The 20716-nt window shown below is 43.6% G+C and overlaps 1 protein-coding gene across 3 annotated transcripts in view; it reads right to left on the reverse strand.

The window, feature by feature from the left end:
* Positions 1 to 329: 329 nt before the first annotated feature.
* The window catches only part of SGK1 (serum/glucocorticoid regulated kinase 1), a 73890-nt gene continuing 53503 nt past the window's right edge, over positions 330 to 20716 (reverse strand). The window contains exons 1-12 of one of the 3 annotated variants that reach the window (XM_027898955.1): positions 8413 to 8748; positions 5786 to 5861; positions 5260 to 5335; positions 4713 to 4817; positions 4163 to 4246; positions 3929 to 4060; positions 3534 to 3646; positions 3212 to 3335; positions 2784 to 2879; positions 2516 to 2671; positions 2326 to 2415; positions 330 to 1584 (exon numbers count right to left, since the gene is read on the reverse strand). In XM_027898955.1, coding sequence (XP_027754756.1) covers positions 1417 to 1584; positions 2326 to 2415; positions 2516 to 2671; positions 2784 to 2879; positions 3212 to 3335; positions 3534 to 3646; positions 3929 to 4060; positions 4163 to 4246; positions 4713 to 4817; positions 5260 to 5335; positions 5786 to 5861; positions 8413 to 8650 — 1458 coding nt within the window. In that variant the 5' untranslated portion in view covers positions 8651 to 8748 and the 3' untranslated portion in view covers positions 330 to 1416. Of the gene's footprint in view, positions 1585 to 2325; positions 2416 to 2515; positions 2672 to 2783; positions 2880 to 3211; positions 3336 to 3533; positions 3647 to 3928; positions 4061 to 4162; positions 4247 to 4712; positions 4818 to 5259; positions 5336 to 5785; positions 5862 to 5964; positions 6125 to 8412; positions 8749 to 20716 lie in introns of those variants that run through there. The other 2 variants (XM_027898956.1, XM_027898954.1) reach the window with 2 other exon arrangements.

The raw sequence follows: 20716 nt of genomic DNA on the forward strand, positions 1-20716 counted from the left end.
CAGCAGCATAACCAATGCTAAATCAGCTGCTGTCTTTGTTACCTAAGAACTTAATTCAAGTGTAGTTATGCTTTGCCCACACCAGAGAGCATTACCTTCATTTTGCTAGAGAAACTCATTTTGACAAAGTGCAAGCATTTGCACCATTGATATACACCCACAGTTAGAAGACCAAGTACTTTGCCAAGTTATATCCATAGTAAGACTTCTATGGGTGCATTTTGATGGAATAACCATCACACACGTAAGCAAAATTATCTCAGTTTAATTTTTTTTTTTTTTAAGCTGGCTAAAGCCCTTGTTTTAAAATAAGACAGAGTTTATGGAAGTATTTTTCAGGATTTTACTGCAAACCAATGGGTTTGGTCACAAAAAATATGATACATATAACCATGTTAATTATATTACATTACAATGATGGTATACATTACAAGTAAGTCTGTGAGTTTAAATATACATCTAGAGTTACAACTGAATGTACAGATCTTTTTTACAATACATACAGTCAGGAATGAAAATCCCTCAAACCCCAAAACCATAAATAATGCCCATTTTACAGATGATATCTTTTAAACTAAAAGAAGGGGAAGGAAAAAAAAAAGAAAAAAGGGGGGAAAAAAAAAGAAACCAACAGCTTTGACTGACTGCAGCTGGGGCATTTTGGTCCATAAAAACCCTTTCAAAAAATAGAAATCTTTTTTCATAGCAGCAATGCTTTCTTCAAGCATTTGGATACAAGTTAATTGTGAGCCCATCTCAATAATTTTAGTTGACTGTATAGATTTACAAAAGAAATTTCAAAATTACACTTAATTTATCTTCCAAATATGGAAGAAACAAACAATGCCCCACATTGTGGTATCCTGCAAGTGTCACACTGATGCTCTAAACTAAGTCCATCTGTAGTACGCAGACCACACGCATACCATTTGTTCACATAGTAAACCCACATAAATGAACTGAGAAACACACTCTGCAACAGGGAAAGCTTTGGAGCTCACAAGATCTCATCAGAAAAAAAGGCACATTTCATAAAATCCTTATCACGTTCAGACAGATCTTCAGGCAAGGCTTTTCAAGCACGATTTCAAAACAGCTTGTTCTTACTCCTACGACCTGCCATAGCGGTCTATGGCAGCAGTCGCTATGGTTTTCTTTCCCAGGGAGACAGCACCACTTTGGGGGAAGAACAAATGGAAATGAAAAGCCTGTAAAGCTCATTTAGAGATTGATGTGCTCTTCAAAAATGGTTCCAGCAAACAGTGTTGTTGAAATTAAGGCTGCAAAGCTGCCACGGTGGAAATGTGCAAATTCTCTTTCAAGATGACTGGTCAACTGGCAGTTCCACCAGAAGGCCAAACAAAAAATAAAAATAATAGTTGTTATTATTATTAAAAAAGAAAGAAAGAAAAACGTTCACAAGAAAGAGTCCACAGGTGGGGCATACGAGAAGCCCAAAAAAGCCTCAGCGGCTTCTTTGACACTGGCGGTGATGAGGATGCTGTCTGGGGACTGGCCAATGGAGTTGGGGACTGGCTCATCTGTGAACTCCGGATCAAAGTGTCGCAAGTCACTAGGGCCGCTCTGTGGAAAGGGAAGAAGAGGAATTTAGACTCTAATGTTTTGTGAGTGCACAGGTCAATTCAATATGGAGACAAGCACCCTTGTGCAGAGACTCACAGTGTTATCACCTCAGGCCCACCGCTAAACAGTCTTAGTCTAAAACTGTTAGAAAGTTTTAGTTCGACCGAAAGGTTCAGGTTTTTGTATCCTGCTCCATATTGTCTTAATAAAAACAAGATGATTCAATTTAGCATGCTACACTCCAACTAATCTCATGCAACAGAAGCCAAATGCCAAACATGCCACTCTGCCACGCAGCAGTTTATAAAGCAGGACTTTGGGCAAGTTATTAAATATAGTTTCTAAAATGCTCAGAAAATGAAAGAACAACCTCCATAACCAGATCATTCTCTTTAAATGTTAGTATCTGACAAGGTAAACATAACTACCCTTGGAAACCTACTTGTTCTCTATACCTTACCTTCCCCTTGGGTAAAATGAGGATGCTGGGGATTATTTATGAATTGCCATGCAAATGAAGCACATGAGACACCAAAAAAACCAACTAAAGTTAGACCGACCATCAGCAAGAAGTCAGTCACTGCTTATTTTTAACCTTGTTTGGACAGATACAGGGGAAGGAAAAGCTGTATTCCCCAAACACAGCCATCCAACCACTTGCCCCTGGCCCTTGGGCATCCCACAAAGACAAGTGGGAAAAAGACAATCACCATACATTCTATAATTAGAAGTGATACATACCACATTTGGGTTAAAAGGGGGTGTAATCTTCTTATTAATGAGATCATCCCAGTTAATTGGAGAGAAGAAGATGTGATTCCTAATCTCCATCTGTCACAGAGAGAAAAATAGATTAATTCAGACCCATGTAAACAGTATGGCCTAGTCATCCTCCCGTGCTGCCTGCCAGCGCTGGCCAGTTTGTACTTACAAAGTCCTCCTTGGCACCAAGCCTCTTTGTCCTATCCTTCTGCAAGAGGCCTTCCAGGAGATGTCTAGCTGAGTTGGTAATATTTGGCTTCAGCTGCAAGGGTTTGTTCAAGATATTGTCGTACATTTCTGCTGTGTTCCTGCTGTAGAAGGGTGGCTGTGGGAAAGGGAAAGGAGAAGTTATTGAGGCTGACAGGCGGGCACGGGGTTTCTTGTGGGGAAAGGCTGAGTAAGCTAGTTTGATCTGTCATGAAGGATTCTTTGCTTACCAAGCCATAAAGCATCTCATACAGGACTGCTCCAAGGCACCACCAATCCACAGTTCGGTCATAGGGCTGCTTATGGAGAACTTCAGGAGCAAGATACTGTGAAAGAGAAGGGAAAGAGCAATGTTAACCAAAGGGATCTTTACACTTAGGAAAGCCTCCCCATTCTTGAATGAAAGAACCTTACTGAATCCCAGCAATATTTAAGCTAAAGGAAAGCTACAAGATCTTTATAATAAGGAGATGGCTTGATCCCTGATCCTGTTCAACAAGCTCTGTGTCCTACACATCCTCACTGGCAGCCTTATATTACAGGGCCTGTATTACCCCCTGCCGTATCTAACCAGCCGTAACATATACAGGGCAGGTTCCGGATTTCACAACAGCACTTGCTGTTGTTCTGCAAGTGATGGGCTGAGGGTTGGCTGTACCTCTGGTGTGCCGCAGAAGGTGGAGGTTGTGCCGTTGTGCTCTATGTTTTCTTTGCAGAGTCCAAAGTCAGTCAAGACAATGTGCCCCTGTGAATCGAGCAGGATGTTCTCTGGTTTCAAGTCTCTGCACGAAGAGATGAAAGAAGACAAGTGGTCATTAGGGAAGGTGTAGTGAGAAGATTCTAGGTGCAACTGTTTACAGAACTTCACTAAGCTGCCATAGAATATTAGAAGTAATTCTGACCTCATAGTGAGATCAACTTTTTAATGCTTATTTGACAAAGCACGTTTTTTTCACTACAAACTGAAAAAGTCTGCTTACCGATACACGATGTTCAGTGAGTGCAGATAGCCCAGTGCACTGGCAATTTCAGCAGCATAAAATCGGGCTCTCGGCTCCAGGAAGCAACGCTCCCTCTGGAGGTGGTAGAACAACTACAGGAGACAGAGAGAACAAACTTGTGTAAACGGCGCCAAAGCCTGTTAACAATGCACTTAATTAGACTCAACATATATAGCAAGGGAGAACAATAGCAGGAAATGGCCTAATGATCCTTTGGTAGTTCAAAACTTGGCAGGCAGAAACATTCAATCTACTAACTTCTGCCCCATGACTCTTCCCCTTGCAACTTTTTTTATTTAAAAGAAAGGGTGAAAATGTCTACCCTAGCATCATGCATGTGATAGGAAATACTATTCAATTTTCTTACTGCTTACCTCTCCACCATTGATGTAGTCCAGGACAAAATACAATTTGTCTGCAGTTTGGAAGGAAAAGTGAAGCCCGACCAGGAAAGGGTGTTTCACATTTTTCAGCAAGACATTGCGTTCTGACATAATGTGCTTCTCCTGAAAACAAAACAAGTCATTAATGTTTAGCACACTTGCTTAGTAATAGCAGTAAAAATGTATTTAATGGACATTGCGATGGCATCATGAGGGGTAGCTTACCTCCTTCTTCTTCAGGATTGCTTTTTTCTGCAGGACTTTAACAGCATAGAACTGCTCTTCTGCCTTATGCCGTGCAAGGAGGACCTAGAAGTGCATAAAATCCCAGAACTGAGCAATACTGAAATACAGAACAACTTGTAAACACTGACTGCAATAAGCCTTTATGTTTGATGCTGAGGACTGCCACTTCCCTGTGGTTCAGTGGGCAAGTTCATTGTGGGAAATGCCTAACAGTGTTACCATTCTGGCAAAATAATCTAACCCAAAGATTTTGTCTTGTTTCTTTCCCTTCCAAAAGCAAAGTATATGTATTTTCCCCAGCATCAGTGCACTCCACTCCCCAGCTCCTCTATGACTCATTCAAATGCAGCATCCCTGCTCCCTCTCCCTCTCCAGCTATGCTTGGAGCCAGGCACTGGGCAGCAGAACGTACTCCGATTTGGTTTAAATGACCACCATTCACCAAAGCCAGTAAGAACCCCCCAGTATCTAGCATTTCATAGAAGAGCTAAAGAAAAAATAAATTACAACGGAAAAAAATTAAGCTTACCTTCCCAAAACTGCCTTTTCCTATCACTTTTAAGAAATGAAAGTCTGATGGCTTTGCGTGTGGGTTGGATGATGGGCCAAGATTGATCTGCTGTGAAGGACTGGGCTAGAAAAATAGACAAACCACATTTATTAGAACAGCTCCGCAATGAGTCTCAACAATGTAACTTTTTTTAAAAAATATAAATAAAGTGAACTTAAAATTAAGTTCATCCCTCTTTTTGTCACTAAAACTTTAATACTGACCTCTACCAAGTATCTTAAACTATTAGGTACTGCCTAAGAAGAGTCGAACAGCTACAGCTTACTGAAAAGTTCTTGCTGAAGCCTTAGGCACATTTCATACTGAAGTAACAAATAATAAAGCTTTTTTTAAATTTCTTCTCCATGTTTGGAACAGAAAAACTTTAGTCTAACCTGATTACCCTTTCCTATTTACATCACTGTGCTATGAGCTATAACAAGTAATACTCATGATGCTAATTTTCCTACACTTCTATTACTGGCTGACTTGACATTCTAAAAATGTCTGAGTTAAATCTACTTACCGGAGGAGAAGGATTAGCATTCATAAGTTCAGGCTCATGAGGCTGGGAGATTTTCAAGATAGACTGAACTTCAGGGCTGAAAGGATAAGAGCACACATGATTAGAAGAGTTACCAGGAACAGCAGGCAGATCTTTCCGCCAGAGGGCAAACACGTAGCATGAAAGAGGAGTATTGGTTGAGCCTACTACAGAAAGCAGCCAAAAGGCAGCCAAAACAATCTATTAGATTTAAGGTATAAAATTAATCTAGAGAAAGTAAATTCCGTCATAGAAAAAGAAATTTACTTATACTCTAAATACATTACAAAATCGGTACGGGTCACTAAAAATCTCCTCTGACTTATTTGTCCCAAACCTAGCCCACAAAGATCGTTGCCAAGTGAGTAATACCTCAGCAAGAGCAATTAACTCTTCCATAACAGTCATGCCGGAGGCATTACAGTAAACAAACATTATTTTTAAACTAAACCTCGCAATACGTAGTGATATTTTTGACTAAAATCTGCCCCAAATTCCTGATACTTACTGCTTGCACGCATAGGAGTTGGTGGCTATCTTCTGAATGAAGTCGTTTAGTCCCATTCTTCTCTGCTTCATGAAAGCTATAAGGTAAAAAAAGGAGAAAGGAAAAACAAAATCGTTAAGCCACCCTAACAGAAAAATCACAGTCCTTGAGCATCTTCGAAGAAGCCCCTCGCTGCTCACCGATGAGGAGAGCCACCATCCCCCTCATCTTCGAGTAAGTCAAGGTAGGACCAGACGCCTCGGCTGCTTTCACGGTCATTTTGGAGCGAGAGGCGGATAAACAGCAAGGCTACGATACCACCGGCTCCCAGCACCGCACTGACTTGGCGAAGCACCCGACGGCGTTTAAGTGGCGGCAGTGATGGGCGGGACCGGGGCGGGGCAGCGACGATTGCTCCCCCCTCGACGTCCTTGGGGGGGCGGCCACTGGCCGCCTCCGGAGGTTGGGGGAAGCAATTGTCGCTGCCTCTGCTACCGCCCTGCCTTAGGTGCAACCCTCAGGGGACCCCCCCCCCCTACAAGCACCCACACCGTGCAGAACATCCACGGCTAAACGTATCAATTTTTTTTTTTTTCAGACAGCAAACTCTCGTGGCCCCATCTCTCTCCCCCACCCGCCCCTTCTTTTGTATCCTGGCCCCACTTATATTTGCGGTTATATAAAGTTGAAATCTGGCTCTGTCTTGGACGGGAACCTCTTCCTAAAGTGTGGGTGTACCCCCCCCATCCCGCAGCCTGCATCCGCTCCCGGTCCCGCCGCCCAGGGTGAGCGGCGATAAGGGACGCTGACGTTTCCTTGAAGGAGCTGCAGTGACTCAGAAGAACAAAATTTCCTGCCCGGTATTCAGTAAAACAAACAAATGTCCCTTCTGTGCACTGCCCTGATCCTGGCTGGGACATTACTGATAGGGAAAAGAAAAAAAAGTATTTTTTAATGCCAGAAAGGGAAATAACAGGATATAAAATCTGTCCCCTTAACTTGGAGGAGAGCGCAGAGATCTGCTTCTAGAAAAGGTGGGGATATGCCCAAGGGCTGGACAAGTGCAGTTACGGAGAGGAAGAAAAAAAAAAACAAAAAAAAAGAGAGAAACAGCCCCGCTCCGCAGATTTTGTTTCTACTGTACACGGTCATTTGGGAACACCGTGTACCCGGGATTTAATGGATCAGTCGCTTCCTTGCGGGTGCACCGGGGGCACGTCAGGAGCGCTGGTGCATGCACGAAGCCCAAGGTTAAAGGATGAAGCCGGAGACCTGCTCCGGGGGGGCGCGGGAAGGCACGGCGAAGGGTATCACGGCCTCTACCTAGTCTCCCCTGCCGGGGGGTCATCCCCCTTCGCAGCCCTGGCAGGGGTCAGGCGCGGCCAGGGGTTGCCGGGCTCCTGAGCCCTACAGGCGCTGGAACTTTCCACCCGACGGGACGTTATTCATGCGCGTGTTTCGCCTCGCTGTCTGAGCGATGGGCGCTGGGCTGCGGCCAGCGACTCCAGCTGCAACCTGCCCCCATCCTCCCCCCCGCTGCCCGGAGCCTGTCTTTTTACGCTTTTTTTTTTTTTTTTCTGCACCCGCTGTTGCTGCCTCACCCCACAACCACCGCCGGCCGCTGGGCGGCATCCCTTGGCAGCTGTACCGTGCACCTCGGGGAGGATGGTGGGGGGAAGGGGATGATGGCAAGCACCCCAGCACACCAGGGGTGCAGCTCAGTCAAACGCCGCTGCTCACCCTGAACTGCAAGACGGATGACCCGGAATAAAGACAGACCCCTCCTCGGCGAAGTGGGCACAGGTCTTTAAAAAGCGCTGCAAAGTCCTTATACGGAAAGAGCTCCGAGCCTCCGGTATCCTTCCCGGAGCAGGGGGGCCTTGTCCGGCCCCGCCGTCCCGGTGTGGGGAAGTGGAAGAGAGCTGGCGCCAGGGAAGGATGGGGTGACGGGAGAGGCAAGGAAATGCGGGCTGCGGCTGGCAGGACCTTACGTTCTCCCACTTGTTGCTTTCCTCTGCTGCAAACTACCACTCTCACTAATGTAAGTGGACAACAACAATAAAATATCCCACAATAAAATAAACAACCCCCCAAAAATGCTTCATAAATTGGAACAGACACAGCCAGTTTCCTCTGCCCCTTAGGCGCCTTCAGAGCACCGCTGTTAAAAATCATCCGCAGTTAGGAGTCAGCGGAGTTCTCGTCCCTTGCCCCCATGACATCCCCCTCTGGGCTCTACGACGCTGGCCCCCGAAACACTCCTGCCAGCTGAACGCAGAGGCGAGCAGCTCCTAGCCCCAGGGCAGGTTCCGGCATAACCCACCCGCTCTTCTGCTCCACTTGCCCGAGGCTGACATCCACTGCCCTCCTCCCCACTCAGCTGCGGCCCCCCACGCTGCCCCCAAGCGCCCCCGCTCCAAACGCTACACCACCTCACTCGCCCCGCTTCGCGTCGGTGTTTTTGCAAGGGCTCCGCTGCTCTCGCCAAGTCACCTGGCCGCTGTTCGTGCCCTTCGCTGCCTCGGCTGCCCCCTGCACGCAGCCGCCTGTGTGCCCCCGTGCACCCGCTGCGGGGTGACCCCGCTGCTGGAGAGGTTATTTGCCCCGCGGAGAACAGTTTTCCTGCCAGGGCGGAGCGGTGAACCCACCTTTCAGCGACGACTTCTCCTCTTTGCCCCTCATCTCGCTGCCTGCCGAGACCCCAGGCGCGGCGCGGCGTCGCGGCGGCTGCGGCTGGGCTCCCGCTCCCGGCCGCTGCTGCAATCCCGAATAACTTCCCTTCCTGGCCAGGCGGCCCGCAGGCAGGAGGGAGGCGGCGAGGGCGACGAGGCCGGCCGGCGCTCCCGCTGACCCCTTTATGGACGCAATATCGAGGGCGGCTGACATGCGGGAGCGTTATAAAGTTCAGCACGGGCCGCCCCGCACACTCTGCCCCGTTGCAACATCACCCTCAAAATTACTGTAATCAGCGCGCACACACGCTCACTCGCAGGCACGGGCGGGGAGGGGCGGGGAGGCCACTCCGGCCCTCCCTGACCTGCCGGCAGCGGTCGGCCCTGCCCCGCCGAGGCAGGCGCTCCCCAGGCGCGATGCGAGCGGCGGCGTACCCGGGGCGCGGGTCCCGCACCGCCCGCCGCCGGGGCTCCCCGCCAGGGCGGGCAGGGAGAGGCGAGGCGGGGGCTACCGCTGCTCGCGGGGGGCGCGGGGCTGCGGCTGCCGGCCGGGCTGCCCCGCCGGCCGGATAGCGCCGGGGCGGCACCGGCGCCCCGCTCCGACCTGGCACCCAGCGCCTTCCGCCGGCAGCGCCCCGGCGGCGCCCCCCGCCCGCACGGCACCGCCCGGCCCGGCGCCGCCACCCCCGGCCGCGCCCCGCCGCGGGGACCCCGCGTCCCTGCGCCCGGCACACACCTGCCGGATCGGGACCCCCGCCCCCGCGCCGGAGGTGCCTCTCGCAGCAGTGATGTTCTTAGTGTGGAGGGGAGGAATGCCTCCCAAAGGACGGATTATTATTATTTTGTTAGTTATAGTTCACGCAGGGTCGTGTTTTAGGGTGGCGAGCGGGGTTCTCAAGAGCCTGGGGTTGGGCTTAAAAGCCTGAGTGTCCTACAGTTGCGTTTTAAAACTTTACCCTACGGCGATATCGGCGAACCCATTAACAGTAGAAACGAGCGAGAGAATACAAGCGAGGAAAAGGTAACTGAGACTGGATATGGCACATTGTGCCATGATCCAGTAACCACACCGGTGTTGGATCAAGGGTTGGACTTGATCATCTCGGAGGTCTTTTCCAAGCCACTTGATTCTATGATTCTATATGATTAAAAGATTCTCTTACTCCAAAGCCAAGTCTTCTAAAAAAGCATCGGACATTGTGAATTTCCCAAAAAATTGCGTCAAGAATTTGTGTAGTTGGCGGTTTAGGACTATACTGCTAAAAAGTAAATACAGAAGAAGAATCAAAGAATTTCAGTGATGTTTCACACTTGCGTTACTTTTCTACCGCAGCCTAAAAAAAATGACAAACTGTCCTGAACTTCTAAACTTATAGTTTCTCAGAGCAAGGTAAATAAAAAGTAGAAGGTAGACACTGAAAATGAAAAAAAAAGGAGCATGGGACTCCACAGATGGAATATTAAAAATTTAGAGAACTCTTTGCCCCAGGATGTGTGCACTCTAAAAGTATGGATGGGTTCAAGAATGGATGGACAAATCAATAGGGAAAAAATACCCAAGATTTGACTTACAAAGGCATCATGTCTGACCTGGAATATTCCTGGACCACAAACTCATGTGAGCCACAGCTGGGTTGGATCATATCACTGAATAGTTCCCTGTTCTTTCCCTCTCCCACAGTGGTGCAGTGTTAGGTGGTGCACTGATCAGCTAACCCAGTAACCCAGACTGACCTGCATGGACCTTGGGCCCATACTAACATTCTGAGTCTTAGATTGCACTTTGGAGAGGCATGATATCGTTTTATTAGTCACAGTATTTAACCAACTCAGAAAACTCCAGGAACTGCTGATTGCTGTCAAGAAGGAAGAGACCTGATTTGATTTGTAACCTAATATAAAGCATTTGACTCTGCCAAGTAAATTCCATGTAAAAGTAGCACTAAGTAAACAGATACTCATCAAGCTCTTCACCATGTCAGCATCCAAAACAGGGCCCTGCTGCCAGGCTGTGAGAGATGCAGAAAGACACAGACTCTGCTGGAACAGTGGGCAACGTGGGCATGGGGCAGAGTAGGCACAACATACTGGCTTACTGGTATGGGTTACCCCAGGGGCCTGCTGACACAGAGATTTGGGACATGCCTAATGTAATGCCAGGGTATTGCTCAATGCAGTTCAAAGCACATTCAGCAGTAACTTGACTGTGGAAGTTTGTCTCCCTAGAAAAGCCTTGCTGTTTGGAGGGCTTCTTCATCTGTGGTGGGCAGACAGATGTTAGTCCTACCTGGCAGTGTTTAATTTATGGGGCACACAGAAACTTCTCCCTTTTGCCCTTTAAGAAGGTCAGAGACTTCAGCAGCACATTTGGTAACTGGAATCTCTGAGTTCTTTTCTGACTCTGTCCTGGTCCTCATTGTCTAACGTGAAATTCAGTGCCTCAATCCTTCAGAAATTTAACTCTCTGGTACCTTCTGAAGTTCAGTTTGACAATGAATTCAGTGCTGAATGAATGAATTCCTGCTTACTTATCTTACTGAATCAAGATGCAGCAGGTTCCTAAAATTACTTGGCTGACTCTGGAAGGAAACATCTCCAAATTCTGCAAATATTTTCAGCAGTATTTGGCTTTGAGTTAATTAAAGGAAGATGGAATTCCAGCTTTGGACTGTAGGAATGACATAGCCCCCAAATACAGAAGAGGATGGCACTCCTAACTGCATCTGTCTCCTGAAGCAAAATCTCAAAAGCTTTTATTTTCCTCCTGTAAATCCCCAACAAACAAGTCTCTGACCTTGTAATTAAGTTTCATGTGCAACAGCCAAAACTTTCAGTCAAGACCTTCAGACTGCCCCCGCAAATGATGTCTGCGGGTAGCAGCAAACAGATGAGGAACTGAATAGCAGCTTTAATAACAATCCCAACAGAGATTTTAAATCAGGAGCCTTCAAATGCTGTCAACAGGTCTGCTAGACATTGTGTTGACAGGAGGTTTGTTGACTGAAGCCCCTATTGATCTGGAAACATCTAATTGATTTCAGTGTCATATTTTGCCAAATACAAATTTGAAACATCTTTTCTTTCCCTTTTCTGATGCTTACAGAGCAGGTTTACTGCATTGTCAATAAGAGGCTTTAGTGCCAAGGGATTACATTCATAGGATCGCAGAGTGATGCAGGGCTGTGCTGAGAAAAAGTAATTCCCGTCCTTGTAGAAAGCAGTGGAAAATTACAGCATCCTTTAGATGAACTGACCTCTAGTTAGAATAGCTGATAAGCAATGCCCTGACCTCCAATTTTTTTTTTCCAATACTGGATTTGACTCTAATGGAGTTGTTGTCACTGTGACTTTATGAGCAAATGTTGCAGGTATTTTGGCCTGTAGCAGTTAGAGAGTGGTGACTACAGAAAAAGCATATTTGTATACCTTCCTCTGGGTGTGCCACCTCAAGGTTCATAAAAGATTTTTGGTGATGCTATAAATTCAGTCTACTGGCTTCCTTTGGTCACAAGGTAGCCTTACGTGAGAAGCTCATACATGCTCCAGAATGAATAGTGTAAGCATGTACTGTCTGCTAACTCTTGCACTCAGATTTTTTTCTTTCAAACTTTTAGATTTTGAAGTATAATAGCACAAATGTGTTTAGGCATTTTCCATCAAGGACACAATCTGAACAAGTTTCCCTGCACCTCTTGCATGAATATATGTGCTAAAATGCAAATGTTAGCTGAACAAACCTAGCTATGGGGTCATTTCTTTTATCTCTTTTTCCCTTATCTCTTTGTCTAGTGTTCCACTAGGTGTTTGCCACGATATCTCAATGTCTTTTAAGTGTATACAAAGCCCCCATAATCATCATCATCACCATCATTGTAGTTCATTATCTTAAAAGAAAGATCTCTCTAAGCCTGTAAATCCTCCATCAACCTTGGAGATAAGGCATCAAATGATGAAACAGTGAGCAAATTTCTCAGAGAGGAATTTTTGCTAGAGAAAAATTCAGCTGGCTACTAACTCAAAACAAAAACTTGGATTCATGGAAATGTGAAAACAGAGGCCTGCTAAAGGGAGAATCACACTTCCAGGTGTTAATACTTTTCCTCTTGGTGATACCACCATCTCTCTCGCCTCAGTATCTCATTATTTGTAGAAGGTTTTCTTTCAGGAAGTCTTAAAAGGCTTCCGGGGCAGAAGGATGTAAATCATGCATGCTAGACAGGGCTTTATCTATATTGATTTTTGTCTAGTAATTTATTATTTTAGGAGATATTTGCCACATTTATCTGGGTCCATTGCAGGACCGAGATAAAAGTGGGGTTATTACAGTATTTCTGAGGTAGATTAATTAGTCTAAGATAGATGGCAAGGGAAGAAGTGTTAATTTTGTCCTAGGTAACTGGTCCATTCATAATATATTTACCCTCATTACCTTTTGGTTCTTGAGTTAGGCATATAGTTACCAAAGGTACCGATCTTGGTCAGAAGAGACAAATAAGTGCCCTAAAGGCAACTCAGTCCATCTGTGGCCTGAATCCTTAGGCAGTGTCTAATGTTTAGTTGAAGGAATTTGGTCCTGAAACCCAGGAATAGGTAGAAGCTTTTCTGAGTTACAGGTGATTTTTTTTTTCTTATTTCTGGAGCTTCACATCTAAAATATATAGAATTGCTTTAGAGGATCATATTGTCAACATAGCTTGAGAGCTGGTCATTTTATTCCAGATTTATATACATTTACATAAAGAGAAAAAGGTCCTGTGTCAAGTTTAAATACCATACATATGGTCAGAGATTCCTGACTTAACTTAGTCCAGTCTACTTAAGGACCTGGAAGAATACTTGCAATATTGGCATAATGCACCGTGGTGCTCCTCAATGATGAATTATATAGATCTTCTCTTCCAGCTAGGAGCCCTGCGTGGTTGTGTATTACACTGGATATACAAGACATACCAGTTTTCTTGAAATTAATTGGCATTCTCTTGCCTTGCACTGTGCCTGATATCATCTCAGAGAGATGTGAAAGTAATAGTTCTGTTTTACAAAAGTGGGAATTAAACCACAGCATAGACAGTACGTCTCAGCTGAGGGAAGTCTGTGGCAGAACCAAAAATTAAATGCAAAGCTGACTTTCTCCCATTCTAGTATCTGGATTAAGATTGTGTACAGCAATATATATTCCATATCAGGCAACCTTATTTGTATAATTGCATGTGTTGTAAACAGAAAATTTGGGTTGTCAAGAGCCAGAGCAGGCAAAGCAGACATTTGCAGTACCTTGGAGGAATGATGCCTAGATATGTGATATTACTATAGCCCTGGTTCCCTTTCCCACCAGGAGCTATCCATTACAGTGAAAAATGAGGGACTTAGAACACTGACACCTACAAGGCTGTTATTCAAGAAAGAATCTGAATCCAGATTTGGGGGGAAAGGAAGAAAGTATAACCATATCTACACTGAACTGGCAACTGGTAGCATCACCTGCCACCATCCAGCATGTTGGAATTGCCAGGAAAGTGCTTTTCCCACAGCACATGATCACCACAAAGAATATTACTGGAAGACAAAGGAGGCCCACAGCTGTTTAGCTGGCAGACCCAGAAAGAAAAAGCCACAAACATCTCCAGCATTAATTTCTGTTTTTCACTTCCAGATGCTGTTTTTGAACCTACTCAGTCATTCACAGCACTGTGAATCTCTATGTAGTATTCCAATTAGTCCAGATTTTTTTAACACCTTAAGCCCTAGAGTGAATTGGAAACCTTTGATGTGCATTTTATTTACTTTACCAGAAGCTACCTTTACATTTTTGTAAATGTTTTATGTGATTCCACAAAGAAAAGCTTATCTTCAGGCAGCCAAGCCTCAAGTGTTTCGTCCATAGGTTTACTAGGCTTCAGGGCCAAAAGAAATGGCTAGAACATCTAACCTGGCTGTCTGAGTAACAAGAGACTTGCACTTGCTGCTATGTATATCAGGTCCAGCAACTTTACCTCTGAGATTTCTTGTCTCTTCCTTTTAACTGAAGTTTAAATATCTCTGGATTTTCATCCAATTCAAGGATTAGAATCAGGAGGTTTGACAAGCACAGACACCCAGCCATGCATAGTCAGTCAGTAGACCACAGACTGTGGGTATGTGACCTTTCCAGCCTTCAGCAAGAGCTTCCTCGCCCCAATGCATCTGCATCTGCTCATCAGCACCCACATGGTGGGTGTTACCAGCCACTGAATCAGCTGGCAGATCTCCATGTGGGAGCTCCCACTGACTTGCATTAGTCAGTCAGGTGATGAGCACCTGGGCACAGCCTCTTCAGCTGGCACAGATGAAGCTGGAGGCAGGTGTGTATCCCAGCCTGCTTAGTCACTGCACAAGGCAAACTGTAAGCACAGTGCCATTGATCTTATACCCATTGGCTGCATTCTTGTTTTAAACTCCTGAAGAAAAGAAGAATACAGATTTGGAAGTGTGCCATGCTCCAAGTAGTTGCTTATACTAATGTGATGCTCTCATCAGAACCTTGTAATAGAGTGGTTTTTTGGTTTTTTTTTTTTGAGAGAATACTTGCATGCAGAAATGGGGAAAAGCAGGTCTAGCATATTGGATTACTGGTGAGTGCAGTGTGACTGGTACATAATTCTCAGAATTTCTGTACCTTCAGTGAGATCAACACATCTCTCTGTCTAGCTGAATATCATGTATTGATCCTTCATGTAAGACAGGCCTAGTAATGCTGTAAAATATTCCTTTTTTTTTTTTAAAGGAAGAAAACAAGAAAGAGAATCAACCATCTCTATGTATTTTTAATAGGACATCAGAAAAATTAACTCCTGAAACTCTGACGTGTTGCAAATGTGCCTCAGCCTGCTGCCATATAGGAAACAGTACTATGTAGCTCTTTTTTTGTTGACAGTGGAGCTCTTTAGAAATACAAATAAAGTGACAGGTGAAGAAACTGAAGCATAAAGAGATTAAGCAAAGTACTTTCCAGTGAGATAGGGGATTGAAAACAAGACTTTTGGCCTTCAGTGTTGTACTGCTCCTGTAGACAGATGAGCCAGATGAGCCACTGAGGAAAAATATATAGTCTAATTGCATAAAGACTAAGCATAATTTAGTTGCCAATAGCAGCTTTAGTCACTTGCAAAGCATAGCACTGTGGACTTCTCTACAGTTGCAAGAAACTCTGTTACTAGTGCTATTATTCATGATTTTCACTTAGTAATGATTTTCACTTATGCTTGTTTTTATTCAGAGCTCTTTAAACTCTCGCAAAAGTGAACATTAACAGTTACATTTTATAGAATAAAGAGATGGGGAAGTTGGATGACTTGGGTCATGGTCATATGATGAGCCTGAAATAGATTAAACATTTGTAAAGCTTGTGACTTTCAATCCCATGCTCAACTCATTGGACATATAGCCCACCTCCTATGAAGCTAAACTTGACAGCAGTTTTGCTCATTTGGTGACTGACCCAGATTAACTGACTCAAACAACTATCAAATCACAGCTATTATACTCTGAATAAAAATCAAATGCTGTGTTCTCCCAAGTTTCAAGAAGTTTGCAAGTAGCACACTGGTTTTTACTTGTTCCACAGTTTTGAGATCTTAGTGCTTTTTACAGAAAGATAATGAGCAGAGAAAAGAAGGGAATTTCTCAGAAAGGAAGAAAATCTGTTTGTGCCAGTGTTTCAGATATGAAAGTATGAAATACGCAATGAGGTGCCTATGCCAGATTCAGCTGCGTAGTAGTTTTATATCTGCCTAATCTTATTTTGACTTCACTATATTTGCTTCAAAATGGATAGTATATGATAGTAAAGTATGCTCAGCTTTTTCTGGAGACAACATTTTGAAGTATTTTTTACAGACCACATTTTTCTCATATTTAGTATTATGTATACATATACTTTTGTTGTTGTGATTGTGGTTTCATTTCATAAATATTTATTCTATCTTGTTTAACTTTTCTATGTTGAACAGCATACACAGAACTTACAACTCTTTAATCCAGTTTCAGGGCATGCTGATGAAAGATCTGTAATCACTCAAGCTCCAGAGCATTCACCTTGATTATGTCAAGTGTATTTGTCTTTAGGTACTGCAGCCACAACTATTAAACTTCCAAGTCACTTTGACTGTGTGAGTTGAGTCATGGAATAAAATAAAATAAAATTACTTCTATTAATGCATTTGTACTCACTGGAACATGTTTGTATGTACAGTAGTGACTAATGAACTGGTGAACACATTTGTTAAAGACAGCTTAATAGGAAAATATGTTTTGTTCTTGAAGTGGGGGGGAAGGCTATTGTGAGGTTAGAAATTGTGATTACCAACATTATTTAATTAATATAATGAGCGTGTTTTCTTTATACACATTTTTATTTTCAGATGTGGTGTTTTTAAATACTGAAGAATATTATGAGCCTGATACATCAGGTCCCACTTTGTTTTATAAGAGGCCTATTTGTGGCTCTCAGGATAGGACATAAACTCCTCTGAGCATTTGTCTGTATCTTGTGCCTTTAGCCATGTCTCTCAAATCCTGTTAATTCAGAGATTACTTAGGTTTTTGGAAAACTATCAGTGGACCTTGTGCAGCACAGCTATAAGGTTTAAATTTACAAAAATACCCTATAATGAAGATAAGCTTTGAATGTTCACTCACTTGTCTTTCTCAATAATATTTTGAGAATATTATTACTTTTATTTCTGTATTTCCTTTGCTTGACTGTTTACTTAGAAAAAAATTTGCAGCTATTTTTCAGGTCACCATCTGATGTTTACTGGAATTCCGGTACTGTCACAGATTGAGAAACACCTCTGCATGGTATCTGACATGGACCATTACTGGAGATGAGATCCTGGGCCAGGTGAACCTTTGCTTGGACCAAAGAGGCAATTCAAATGCTCTTAAAGAAATTTAGTAAGCTAAACTGATTTAAAACTATTTCATCAATATATTACAGCTACTGTCTTGTAAAAAGTCCTCTTTCGTCATTCACCGTCATTTTCACAGAAGGTCTTAAAATAGATTTCAGAATCACACTTTACTCTGAATTGGCCTCCAAGGGAACTAAAACAGCCTCCCAGGCTGTATGCCATCATCCACAAGCATGGCTCAGCATCCTGACACTTCTGAGGGGCTGGCTTACAAGAAATGTGGAACTGCTGAGATGCTAAATTCTTTTCACAACACAAAATGTTTAGATTGCTAGGAAAGGAAAAAAAAAATGGGAACTGGTGTGGGAGTGTCTGGGGAACTCCGTATAGAAAGAGGAAGTATCGTGTGACTGATCAGGAAATGGGTACAAAGCATCTGTTTTGGTAGTATTTTCACTTGTTTTGGGGGCATTTCCATAGAGAACTGGAATCTGGCCCTGTGTGTAGGTATTACTTCACTTCCGGAGCAAGAGGCAGCCACTAATTTGGAGTGAAACACAACAGCTGTCAGCCTGAGCGCATAGCAACATGGCACAACAGCTGAAGGCAGGTTGCACACAACACAACATCCTGCAGAAACAGCAGAGTGCTGTGAAGCCATTTTGGGCTGCAAGAATCCCAAACAATGCTCTGACTTCTATAAAAAGAGAAAGCTATTTTCCTGGCTGTATTTTACGCGAGGAATTGGTCTTCTTTTACCTCCGAAACCTTACCTACTAAGTCCTATCTGTGCTACAAAAACTTCAGAGAAATATACAAGGCAGCAAGGTGCAAACTCAGTGAAAGCCCTTTCTGATCCTGCCTGCCAAAATGCTTTGCCCTGCATAGATTTGACAGGAGAGAAGTTTAGCCCTCGTCTTTCCATAAATATTGCCTGGTCTGGAGTACACTGCCAACATTTGTGATGTCAGGGCTGTTCGCTCCTGTGGTTTTGTCATGTGATTTTTTTTTTTTTCCAGAACCCGAATCCAAAAATATGGCAGTTTTTCTTGTGTAAAGTGAAGTTCTGCTTATTCATTTTTTATTGAGCAAGTTGTTGTTAGTCAGATTTTTGCAGAGTTGTGGGGAGGGTAGTATACTACCCTCAATGCAACCAAGTCATTTTTAGAGAAAATTCTTTTATGGACAATTTCTTCATTGTTTTTGAAGGCTTCAAATAGCATTTCCTGGAAGACCAACTCGAATTCCAGATTTGATTCTCCTTATTTAGTCATTCTGCAGTCAGCTGGGAGGCAGAGGGACAGGCTTGCACGTGCTGGTGCAAGTGAGCAGCAGAGAAAGAGGAGACAAAATCCCTCTCAGGATATTTTGGACCTTCCACTCCAAGGCAGAAATGCAATTCTCCTGCAGAGTTATAAAGGGACTGAAATAAATGAAAAATATATTTCAAGGGCTGTCAGAATAAAGCTCCTCAGCAACATGCTCAGTGAGATGCAGAGCGAAGCAATTATTTGGAGGACTCTTTTTTTTTTTCCATTGGCTGTCCCCTCTCTGGAGAATGAAACTTCTTAGCTTAAATGATTTCAAACTTGACCCATCCCCATTTGCTAAGTAGATCATATTAGTCTACATTTGTCCTGGATCACAGTGCAACAAAAGTGTCAGGATGCAATTTCCTGCACTGCTCCCTTGGTCTTTGTCATGTTGACTTTTTCAGCCTTCTTTTTTTCCCTCTGTCTTCTTTCCAACCTTGCCATTACTCCTTGAAGTGATCTTTTCCCCTTAATCTTCTCCTTCATTTTGCTTTCTTTTCCCTCTCAGGCCTATCTTTCTTCCCCACTGCTTCAAGATGAAGCCAGCATTCTGAAAGCAACATCATCAGCTACAGTCACTTTAAGTGGAACATCACGAGTTCAAAGTCATCTTCAAAATTATTTCAAGTAAAAGAGGTCACTTCCTCATGTTTTTATTTCATAGGATGAAGTCAAATAGGATATGGAAAACTGGACAGCTTTGGCAACCCACTTCAAGAAGGATCTTAAACTGGAGAGAGCCACAGTGGAAGGCTACCAGGTTGATCAGGGGTTGATCAACAAGGACCGCTGATGAGAGGCTGAAGAGCTGGGCTTGTGTAACCTGATGAAGAGGAGGTTAAAGGCAGTTGAACAGGAGCCTATCACTTCATGATGAAGAGCTAAAATGACATCAAAGCCAAAATCTTCCCAGTGGTGACAGAAGGTGCAAGAGGGGGCAATGGCATCAAAATGAATGTTCAACTTGGTCATTAGGAAAAAAAATGCCCAGAAGATGCACAAGTGGAGCACAATGCTGACAGCCTGCCAAGCATATGCCCAGGAGAGCAGAACACGTACTTTCTGTGGTTAAAACTACGTTGGAATTCTGATACCTCTGTCATGTGACAACAGATCTAGGAGAAAAAAAATTGTGTGGATGGAGAAGTATCTCTATCTCCCATCCAGGCTGCTCCTGAGCTTAAAGAATATATATAGAACCCAGGGCATGGTAGGTCATCCTGTATTAGAATGTATACTCTCAGCTCTATGAACTAGTGCAGAAACTGGTTTTTATTTTTAGGTAGACAAATAGCTTTCTTAGTTTTACTGAGATGATTCACATCCATGTGGTGATGTATACATGTGCTTATAGAATAAAAGTGCTTTGTTTGTTTTTTCAATATTTATGACTTTTTTCTGAGTTATTCTAATGAAATCTTTGTTCAATTTTTTTTTCCTAGGCTGCCTACAGGCATCCGATCCTTTTTGTGGAGAGATATTTCTTTTACCGTTTCCAAATCCTTGATATGAATAAATATTCTTATTTTTACTGGGATGGTTGAAATACTTTGTTTAGGACAAAGGTTATAGGCCACAATCTTGCATTTCCTATGATTACTTTTAGCATACTTGCAATCTTAGTTTTTGTGCAGTTATATTAAAAGCAAAAACAATTTTCCATCTGTTTTAATTTTCAGTAAATGAGCTTATGCTGCTATGTTTTAGGCTGACAAGAGATTGCCTTCTTCAGTAATTATCTCCAGACAATGCTATTTGAATGATGTGATAGGCTAAATGAAAATGATAGCACATCTCAGGTAAACGAAGCAATTTTGCTCCAACATATTAAAGTCTGATTATAATAAAAGGTTTTGAATTCATTTCCCTCACCACTGAACTGCTTCACAGATTGCCTCCTGAGATGCACAGTGACAAAACAGATACAAGTATCTCCTTGAGACTATAGAGGGTATCAAAAAGCATTACTACTGTTGACAAAATTTAAAATTAATCCTTCTTCATACTGGCGACTGAGATCACACCCTTTAGTCCACTGATTACTGAGAAGTGGGAAGGTTTTTCGGGTTTTCATAC

Source organism: Empidonax traillii, unplaced genomic scaffold (genome assembly GCF_003031625.1).
Source record: "Empidonax traillii isolate 1590-97213 ecotype Southwest subspecies unplaced genomic scaffold, ASM303162v1 scaffold631:size1259156, whole genome shotgun sequence".
Lineage (NCBI taxonomy): Eukaryota > Metazoa > Chordata > Aves > Passeriformes > Tyrannidae > Empidonax > Empidonax traillii.